The following is a 10,916-nucleotide window of genomic DNA, read 5'->3' on the forward strand; positions in this document are numbered from 1 at the left end:
TTAATTCTACAATCTATATTTAAACATGTAACTTGATAAATAACTTTGCCTGCTTTAAAGGCTTTGAGAATCTTTCCTTTTATCACTAAGACAAATGTCTTGTATAACTTACATTATACAAAGTTCTTGTTGTTCTTATAACTACTTGTATACTTGTTGAGTAAAATTCTGAAGATCTTACCTTGTTGTTGTAGGTAAATACATTTTTTGTTCTAACAAATTTATTTTGCCTGAAGGCTTTACAGTAATGGTACCCAGTCAACAATTTGATCTCACAGTGATCTCACAATGAGCTCCCAGGATACTCGTGATGTGATTACAATCTGAGGTCACAGTGTAACTAAAAGTGTAAAAAAAAAAAGCTAAAAGTGTAACCTCACAGCGCCCTCACTGTGTGCTCGTACCATGATAGCAATGTGAGGTCAAAGTCCACACAAAGATTAGATACCCAGTATGCATTGCAGCATGAAGCTTTTGATTGTCACCATTGTTGAGATTCGTACGCTGATTCTTGATGTCTCTTTGTGTCTAAATGACAGTTCAAATGTTTGTGTCGTATTATGCATTCAAAATCCTTCGTAAATGATTATGACATTTCTGGATCACATACTGTACAATAACAGAGCTATTATAATTTGAAATGTAAAATGAATACCTCACAAACACTGCATACTGAATGTAGGTGATGATTATACTGTTATCATCAATTAATAACCAACATCACCTGGATGCATTCTTATTTGGCTTTTCCTGATATAACAAATGTGTCTTACAAACACAGTTACTTCAGCCAGAGAAAATATAATGTCTAAAAGGTCACGAGCCCACTGAATCCCCTGATTAATGCTCAAATATAATTATGTATACATCTATTGTGTTCATGTTCACAGTGATAGATTTCTCAAACTGTGTTTGTCATGTTTACAGCACAATGACTGGTTAAAAACCACTGCACATTTTTTTTTTTTCACTTGAAAAAACAAAGAAAGAAAGAAAATGAGAAGTGAACAAATAGGAAATTATTGTAAAGCTCTGAGAAGCTCTTTTCAGGTTGTTTTCTATGCATTAATAATTAATTGTGCCTTCTTCATAATGTACAGGCCAGCCTTATGCACACCCCAACACAATGTAACGACTGGATTTCTTCCCTCTCTATTCACATCTTGGTGGTCTCAACCCACTTTGTAATTTGCAGGTGATCACAGGAAAAGGCTGGTTGCTCTTAAACAGGTTACCGCCATGTGGAGTTCCTCCTCTCTGCCACAAACTGCTTTAATATTATTTGAATTTGCTTTTATGAAGGTGTTGACATCTTTGCAGACACCGTTAGCTCCGGTAATGCCACTATTCATTTCACTGTAACACTTCTGCTTACTCATATCAGGACCGAAATGCTGATTGAGGAATTTTTGATACCGGGGCTTTATATCTTCTGGTTGAGCATGAGTGGAGAACGACACACACAAGAGCAGGAGCAGAATCACAGCAGAATGATGAATCTCCATGACCTGCTGAACAACACACACACCAAAACACCTTTACTGACATTTGACTTACTAAAGCAGTTTGGTTGTGATTAAGAAAAACTGTTGAGACCCTTCCTTGTTTTTACTTGTACATATCTTAGTTACTTTAACCCAGCTGGGCACTTTTTTGTACACACACAGTTTCATGCAGTCCCTTCATTTGTCTGTATTATTGTACTTGCTGAGTAAAGTTCTTAAGCTCTTACCTTGTTGTTGTACAGTAAGTGAATATTTTGTTGTCTTCTTTTGCCTGAAGGCTTTACGGTAATCAACAGCACGGTAATGAACAAACCCCAGAAAATATTGATGAAACTTGCTCCAAACACCAGTTTAGACTTCACTGTTGTCCGTCAGTACCGCTGGAGTTTTTATTGAAAACATTAACGGTGTTTCAAAGTCCAGTTTCTAAACCAGAGCTAAAGTAAATTTCTTTTTCTTTTAAGACATTCTGACGCTCAGTTAAAACGTGACCTCACGCTTGATTTGACCAACTGTTTAAAAGCAAGTGTGAATGAAAGCCAATAGTGCAGTGGGATTTTGTTCTGGTGACACAGTGCACACATTATTTAGTATCATCTGAGACAAACTGAACAAAGCACAAGATGAGATTCAGTCTCTCCTCTTTCTTCACAGTGACGGGACGAAACGCTCAAGAACCTGCTGATGCTTATTTAAAATTTAAAGTTAAACGCTAAAGTTAAACACGGCTTACAGTTAATAAGATTAAATTGTGTATTGTATTCTCTTTTTTAAGGCTCCTTTAACAGATGGAAAAAAATATTTTTCAGTTTTATTAAACCAGTGCAATTTGTCACTCTCATGTTCTGTGTACTGCCCTATTACGCATTAAACAACATAATTTTAAGTTTTTATTTAATATTTATGATTTGAGTTTCCCACAATAATATGAAATATTGTTTTTACATGCATTTATCGGACCCACTCTTCTCCGTTTCACAGTTTTGGCCACATCTGACCTGAAGAAAGTCATTCAACCCATTGGAAACCTACAAAAATTTAGAAGAGATTTTATCACTGTTTTTTTTTATGTTATTTCTGAGCCTCTGAACGGGACATGTTGAAAAAAATATGGGATGGGGGGGGGGGGGGGGGGGGGGGGCTGAATAGGCTATATGAGAAGGATGCAGCCGAACGACAGGGTTTTTTATAGCAAGGGCGCCCTCTCGTGACCAGTGTGCGCCTCTCCACTTAGCCTACTGGGCAAAATTATGGATGCCAATTAACATTCTTTTACCACTTTAGATTAAAATAGCCCTATGTTTACAAAAAACAAAGTTTATCAATGAAAAATAAATGTAATAGTTGAACATGTTATGTCGGACTGAACATTGCATCATGATAGATCATGACACGTAATCAATTTATTCTAAGCTTGTACACTGCGGTTTCAAAGTAGTGTACAACACATCATGTTGTTGCAACACATTCTCACACCCCAACTCGTCACATATGGACGCTTGGGCACGACCCCCTGGCGTCACTTATTGACGCACTGGGTATACCTTTGTCGTCATTTTTCAACGTGCAGGGTAGTCCGATAGACTTCTATAGATCTCTGAACCGGAGCCTGTAGCGTTGAAATTTGACGTCTTGGGTAAGCTCACCGCAATGGTCTGCTGCGAATGGGTCGAGAGTCGAGACTGCAATAAATAAAAATAGAAAGGAATAGGCTACAATAAATGATCTATGCCAGGGCTAGTATAATGGTGGCCCCCAGATCATCTTTATCTGGCCCTCCATCTGTTTTTTTATGTTTAAAACCCCCCACAATCTGATATCAATTGCCCTCTCCGCAAAGGTTTAGCGCGTTCATAGGCAACTGCTTTCATCGGTGAGTTTAACAACGCTCATTGTGGTGTACAAACCCATTCAGCGGTGAGTTTAACAACGCTCAACTGCAGGTAAAGCGGCATTCAGAGGTGAGTTTAACCAAAACAACGCTAAACTGCATGTAGAACGGCATTCAACGGTGAGTTTAACAACGCTCCACGGCGTGTGCAAGTAAGCAAAGCAGTTTAAGCGTTTTCTTGTCGAAGGTAACTTAACGTTACTGGCATACATGATGTACACGTGCTAGAGCATGCTGGATAACGTATTTTTATCGTAGTTTTGTTTATGTTAATAAATATATATACTGTTTATATAAAATGTATAATGTTTTTTATTTAAATTTGTAAATTTTTTAAATCTTCTAAATTAATAACGCTGACGTCACTGTATGGGGCGATCCCAAGGTCCATTGCGATTTTCCACTCGGTAAGTAGAAGAGTTAATTAATAGAGATGGATACTATTCTTAAATGTACACATCAAAAACTCTTGAATCAGGACAAGAAGTTGTGTTTAGAACCTTTAGATGTGTAAGGTGGCAATTTATTTTGACAGTAAATGATAGAAGGAGACAATATAAAAATATAGCTTGCTGCACCAAATGTGCAGGCTAGCAAAGTTAGTTAGCTGCTAATTGAATTCAAGTTTTTGTCAAATTTTGTCGCATATAATTATGTAAGGTAATACTAGGGGAGATTTTAAGGTTTTCAGTATTACATTAGCACACAACTATTATTCAACATTATAAATGTTCATATGAAGAACGGTGTTGCCAGATTGGTTTGTTTTACAGCCTATTTGTTTAAAATACACGCAAAATTATATAATAAACACCCAAATAAATCTATAATTAACAATACAAATGAATTCATAACTACTACATTTTGGCTCATCACAATTTTTCAATATGAAATAAAACAATTAATATGTATAATTAATGTAATAAATAATGATATAATAACTTATTGACTGATTCATATATGAATCATATATAATGTTAGACCACATTTCTTGTCTAATTATTTTCTAAAATGTCATTAACAATATTAACTTATAACTGTATAAATTAATAGCACATAAAATATAGCCCATTCTGGCAACACAGATGAAGAGAATACTGGTGTAAAATGTTCAATTCTGTTTTTTCTTTAGGACCCTCAAATTTGGCAGCTTCAAACATATTTTTATTCTTACCCCCCCACCACATACACACACACATACACACACAAACAAAGGCACTTTTAAGAGCCACGTCTGTCTTGTTAATCTGTACTCATCAGTCTCTCTGTAGCTCTCTCTCTCTCTCTCTCTCTCTCTCTCTCTCTCTCTCTCTCTCTCTCTCTCTCTCTCTGTTTACATTTATATTTGTTTTTCTGTCATCTCTTCGTTGTGAGTCTTTCTGTCTGTTTGTGTTTCTGCCCATCACAATGTCCAAGAGTGATTCAGAAATCCAAGAACATCTCATGATCTTAGATAACTTGGTTGATGACCAAGAACTGAAGGATGAGCTCCAAAGTCTTGATGACCTTCTTGATGAGCTGCAAGAAGAGGAGGCAGCAGCAGCAGCACCAGTGAAGACACCTGAGCCGAGGGTGGTATGGAGAAAAAGAGACAATACTGGAAATATTGTTTATGCGAGGCCAAGATCAAGCAGGAATCATTCAAATGAGGGTCAGTATTGTTTTTCATTCGAGATATATTGTAGATCTACATTGTTTAACCACTTATGAGTGTATATGTTACAATACATGTATAGCTTAATAGGGCAGGGACACAATCAAACCAGAATCAATCATTTGATTTTTGACATAAAAAGTAGATTTATGAAAGATATCACTAGTCTTGGATTAAGTGAAAGACACATTCAGGCTAATTTTACATAGGCTATTTCTGTAAAGCATAAAAAATAGTTAATTGTGGGCTGTATTGACATTGTCAGGAAATCTTGTCAAAATGGTTATAATGTCAAATGAGCTAGCCTGGTTACCATCATACTAAATCTCTTTCAAGTTATTGGTCTTGGCAAGGCTGTGTTTGAAACAGTTTGTTCTTCAGAGTGTGTTGTCAATGGCCAACCAACTTGTTTCTTTTTAATCTGCTTCTATATAAGCATTCCTATTTGCTGTCATCATCTATACGACACCTTATATGCAGATAACCAATAGTAATTGGACTTCCCCCATTAGGGTTTGGGAAATAAGTGTACTAATAATTCTCTCTAGCTTTATGTTAAACGGTGAGCTTGCACCATTTTAAGCTGGCAACCAGGCCTTTGGACAAGTTATAAATGTTGATTTGTGTTGTTTTTTTCCTCTACAGCTGATCACATTCGGAAGACTGATCCTCCCTCCTTTGCTCCTGACACTAACAGTGAGGTGGCCTTCCCTCCAGAGACTGTTGGTGTGTACTTCATTGTGTCACCATTAGCCCTTGTATATATATATATATATATATATATATATATATATATATATATGACAGTGGGTTAGAATGTAAATAAATGTTTCTACTTTAAACTTTGGTAGAATACTGATGGAGTACACTTTAATATTGTAAAAAAAGAACTATATATATATATAGAAGGAAATTTTTGTTTTTAATATTCCATACCATTTACAGAGTGTTTTCTACAAGATCTCCAACACTCACTAAGCGAATTCTCAGGTGATGAAGCATCACCTCTTGAAACCCCAAGAGATCCTCTTCTGGCTTCCTCAAACTGGAGCAAACGACAAAGTCTCTTTTCAGAGAGGTGGAGGGCAGAGAGACCCCGCCTGGTAAACACGGCTGCGGCGCAAGAACATGTGGCAACACACATCTGCCAACAGTGTGGGAGTAATCCAGCTGCTGTCCGGTGTTGTGACTGTAGACCACGTCCATTCTTCTGTGCTGAATGCGACGTCAGCATGCACACCAGACATGTTCTTCACAACAGAGATGCCATGACTGCTGGATTCTTCCAACCATTGCCTCCAACAACTTTCGTGGTGGATAAGGCTCTTTCCCATTGTGGTAAGTTCTGGTTTGTGTGTACAACATATATATAATTTTCAGAATAGTTAAGCTCATAAGCTTTATTATTTAAATTATGCTTTTTTATCCCTTATTGTTTTATCTTGAATGTATGTGGATACTCTGTGTCAGTCAGCTTTTTGAGCATATCTTGAGTACTTTTTCAGCAATGTGCTTCATTGCCATTGATCTATTACAATCTTATATTTCTCAGTCAATACAAATTGATCATAATTCAAGTGTACTATATGTTCTTTTTCAGTCCGGCTTGTACCTGTGGAGATGCCTGACAAAATCTGTGGTTGTTCACCAGAGTCATTGAGGGTTAGTCCAGGCAAGACTGTTGCTGTGGTCACAATGAATGGTAAGAATGTGAATAACTTTATTTTGTCCTGTTTGAGAAGCATCTTAAAAATAAATATAATATCCATACGCGACTCCCTACAAGTTTGACATAGATATACAACTTTTAAAGTAATGTATAAATTGTACAAAGAACACAAATCCTGGTTTACATTACAGTGGATGTGTTTTTGATATTTCCAGGACGACATGATCTAAGCATGCCCGAGTTAATTTGTGAGGCATGCCAAGCCACTTGGACTTCTGGAGTCGCTGACCTAAACAGAAGTGACTACTGGCCTGCAACCCTTCAATTTGCCACAGTTTATGCCACAGATGTCTTTTTTTCATTTGAAGAAATGAAGATGGCGGCACCAGGACTGTCCTGCCAAGCATTTTTAAGAATGCTGAATCAGCGAACTGTCCGCTTTGGTCGTGTGAGTATTTAATTTATCTATCCTGCAGTGTTGTTGATATTTTTGAGTTGTGGTTTGATAAGCTGTTTGATGCTAATGTATTTGTTGTACATTATTAGCTGTTGGTTTCCTTAATTTTAATAGACTGGCAAGATCTCAGCAGACAGTTTTCTGAAAAGTTTTTTTGAGTGGGAGGCTGTGCGATTTGAGTTGGACAATATATGCAAGGAAGAGCCCTTCAACTGTCCTGCGTGCACCCCTGAAATGCTTGCAGTTTCAGTTGATGGAAACCGCAAGCATTATCGTTTCAAGAATGCTGCTAGGTACTCCAAACTGTGTATCACACTGTTTGTATTAATAGGAAAACATAACTCTTCAATGTGTGAACCAAGAAATCTCAGATTATAAGTTATCATAAATTGTTGTTCTTCACCAATTGTTGTTTTTTATTTTTTTAGATCTGAGGAACAGGCCATCTTTGAAGGCGTCTTCATTGCCAAGGACGAAGACGTGAAAAGATTTGTGGACCACATTCACAACACAACCAAACATGTAAAATTTTGTAAAACCTCTTTCCGAAGAGTTTGTTTAGGAGAGTCTTATTTTCATCCACCATTTTCCATATTGTAGGTCAGTGGAAGAGGTGTTTGTGGAGGGGAGTGGTCAGCAGCCAGAGAGACCTCACAAAGATCTGCCAGCAAGGTAGACGAGGAGGGATTGGAGCTTGCGGTGTGTCGGCACGGAGTCCTGCTCTGTGCCTTAAATATGTATAGGGGGGAAATTTTTGCCTATCCCCTGTACCTGCAAGAAAAGCTGGCCAGTAGGCAAATCACTTTTTTTTGCATGGATGTGACCTGCAAATATTGGCCCTACCTCCAAAGAGTTGCAAAAAGCTGTCCAGAGCTCCAGCACCTTCTCAACATGAAGCCATTCCTTTCGGTATTTCATGCCAAAGCCCATGATTTTAAATGCGAGGTAAGGAAATGTTGCTATGTGATAGAATCACATTATCTAAACTGAACATCTGCAAACATCTGGGTTTTTTTTGTTTATTGTTTTTTTTTTATTCTTAACCAGGTGAAATGGAGTGGGGCATGTCAGGATGGGGCTGGTTTAACACTGGGGGAGGAGGTGGAACAGTGCAATGCCTTCCTCTCTAGGATTGCAGTGACCACAAAACATATGTCAAAAGCAGGTAAGGTGACATACTGCACTAGGTACATCCTTACATAATAATTTGGAGGAATATGGTAACATCATATTGTCTGTGTTTGCAGGACGCACAGACATGCTGACTCTCATGGCCATGCGCTGGAATCAGCAAAAGTTTAACAATTTGGCAATCTCACTGACCCGCCGATATCAAAAGGTAATGACATCAGTAGAATTAATTTTAGATGTTCAGTATTGCATGTTAGCAGTGTATGAAGCTGTGCATTGAACATTTGGTTCTTGTTTCTTACTACTGTTTTTTATTGTAGACCACAAAAGCTCTGCAAAGCCAGTTACTAAACCTAGAGACCATGAAAGCCCAATTGACAGTGACAGCGAGCCAATTGGAAGACTGGGTGAATGATGTAAAGGATTGGGCTGACGGTAAGGAAATGATTACTTGTAATACATTTAGTCACAAATAATTGTAATTGTTACTGGTATTGTAAAGTGCAAACCACACCTATTTCTTCTCAGCAGCAACAACAACTACGAATGATGCTGATGCCTTGGCCAGCAGAATTGAGGTGCTGGTAGCCAGTATCAAGAGACGTTCCCAGTGCTTCAAATGTTATTCTGCAACCCCATACTATTTTAGAGGTTCTTTGAAGTTTGATGTTTAATACTAATGATTTATTTATTTATCATAAATGCATTCCAGACTCTGTCGATCTAAGGACAAAGAGAAGAGCTTTTGACATCATCATGTCAGTAAGGAGGCTTGAGGAGGAGCAGAAGATTCTTGTTGCAGAGATGGACCACCATTGGAAATCTCTCTCAACTCGTTCCGATACCCTCAGAGAGCTGTCCTGCTTGTTTTCAAGTGAGACAATGAGAATTATATATTTGTAATAAATTACATAACCATATGGTTGCACCGACAAAAGATTGCTATTAGGGGGCAGCCCTAATAAATATACACACAACAATGATGACTGTTTATAAAGTTTCTAAGGCTGGTCTTATATTCTTGTGTTCCTCTTTTAAGATTCACAATGTGGCCTAAGTGAAGAGGGTTTGAAAGGTCTGCACAGCATCATCCTCAGAAAGCGGCATCAAATCAGAGAAATGAAGGTGCAAGCAAGAGACTGTTACCTCCATGTTTTGTCTGGAGCAGAGAACATCAGCTTCTTGTACAATGCATCATCTGATGAGTACGACAGTGACTATGACATTTCTGATGATGGACTGTAATCTACAAGACTGTAACACCTTTCATACTTCTGGACAATTACCTTAACTATGAATATAAAGCATGTAATAAAATCTGATTTTTATCACCATATAAATAAAACCAAAGTGTAACCTCTTCTTTCACATAGATAGAAATGTGTACATGCATGCCTCTAAAACCAGTCAGTGGTGTAAAGTAATTGCATTAATTAAAGTACTGTGCTGTGTGGTACAGTAACTTTCATTAATTGAACTGTAGGGTGCTGTATAACAATTGAAACCTGTTTAGAGACATGGAAGAAGCAGATTATGAGGAAGAAAACCATAATGATGAGGAGGAATAACAAAGTCCTTTTATAGTCTCTGGGAATAATCATTATCATGATCACTACAGATCATTTGTTAGACACTACATTAAAAAATTAAGAACAGAATCCAAAACACGCAGTTACCAAAAAGAAATGTATCGCAACTAAGTAATAAAAAAAAAAAGTATAGTAATGACAAGGTAAATAAATTGTATACTGTAAGCACTGCAAGTAGGCTATAGAATTGTACTGAATATAGGTTAACGCTTCCTTTTACAGTACTGTACTTACCTAGAAAGTACTGGCTAATATAAGGTAGGTACATAGGCTAGGGGTAGGTTCAGGGTTAGTACCTAGTTATTACCCAGTGATTGTATTTACTATAATTAGTATATAGTATGTACATGGGTAAAATGCATATTGTTACCGAATATTGTATAGTATTGAATGTCTTCAGCACTGTCTTGCATACTGTGAAAATACAGTAAAACAACTGCAAAAGACAAAAAGGTTACAGTAAAAAAAGCCTGAATCAAAAGCATGTTAATGTACACTCAGAAGAATTATTGCAAAATCAAGGTCAGTGAGAGAGTGTTTCTGCTTCAGCATCATGTATTCATGTTGGTCCGGCCGGAGGACCTTGTCCACATCACAGACACTGTCATCTCAGGCAAAAGGAAAATAGCTAAAGCAGATCCAGCCTTTACAACATTCTCCATATCTTGCTCTTTCTCATCCTCCTCCTCTTCCTCTTTGTTCACCACCCATTTCATATACTCTCCCTCTTATATTGTTACCATCCATTGTTTGTATCAACATTCAGTGCAACATTTTAAATCAATTTTGGAACTGAACTGACTTGTATTATGTACAGTTGGTTTGATCTCATCAATTAGAAATAGGTGAACAATTTTGAGTTGCTGTGTGTAAACGATGACAATTGTGTTGTAGTTGTGTTTAACTTCTGCCTGCCTGTATAGTGTTTTGAAACATAAATACATCACAGTGCAAAGTGTGTTTTAGTGAGTGAGAATGTGTTAAGAGTTTTGCAAAAAGATAACATGAGATTTGCAACAC

General features: G+C 37.3%; 1 protein-coding gene across 1 annotated transcript; it reads left to right on the top strand.

The window, feature by feature from the left end:
* Window positions 1-4,574: 4,574 nt before the first annotated feature.
* LOC130086994 (uncharacterized) lies at window positions 4,575-8,981 on the top strand. Its single transcript, XM_056253196.1, has 12 exons — window positions 4,575-5,047; window positions 5,696-5,776; window positions 5,996-6,388; window positions 6,651-6,752; window positions 6,935-7,167; window positions 7,291-7,469; window positions 7,605-7,698; window positions 7,777-8,121; window positions 8,224-8,341; window positions 8,424-8,515; window positions 8,628-8,742; window positions 8,836-8,981. The coding sequence occupies exons 1-12, from the start codon at window positions 4,804-4,806 to the stop codon at window positions 8,979-8,981; spliced, it is 2,142 nt and encodes a 713-aa protein (XP_056109171.1). The 5' UTR covers window positions 4,575-4,803.
* Window positions 8,982-10,916: the final 1,935 nt, after the last annotated feature.

This window comes from Rhinichthys klamathensis, unplaced genomic scaffold (genome assembly GCF_029890125.1).
Source record: "Rhinichthys klamathensis goyatoka isolate OS25496 unplaced genomic scaffold, OSU_Roscu_1.1 h1tg000103l_1, whole genome shotgun sequence".
In the NCBI taxonomy this organism is placed as follows: Eukaryota; Metazoa; Chordata; class Actinopteri; order Cypriniformes; family Leuciscidae; genus Rhinichthys; species Rhinichthys klamathensis.

Coding starts and splice junctions, on each gene's coding strand:
- LOC130086994 (XM_056253196.1), top strand. CDS start 4,804: ATGTCCAAGAGTGATTCAGAAATCCAAGAACATCTCATGATCTTAGAT. Junction 6,389..6,650: donor TAAGGCTCTTTCCCATTGTG/GTAAGTTCTGGT, acceptor GTTCTTTTTCAG/TCCGGCTTGTACCTGTGGAG. Junction 7,699..7,776: donor TTCACAACACAACCAAACAT/GTAAAATTTTGT, acceptor TCCATATTGTAG/GTCAGTGGAAGAGGTGTTTG.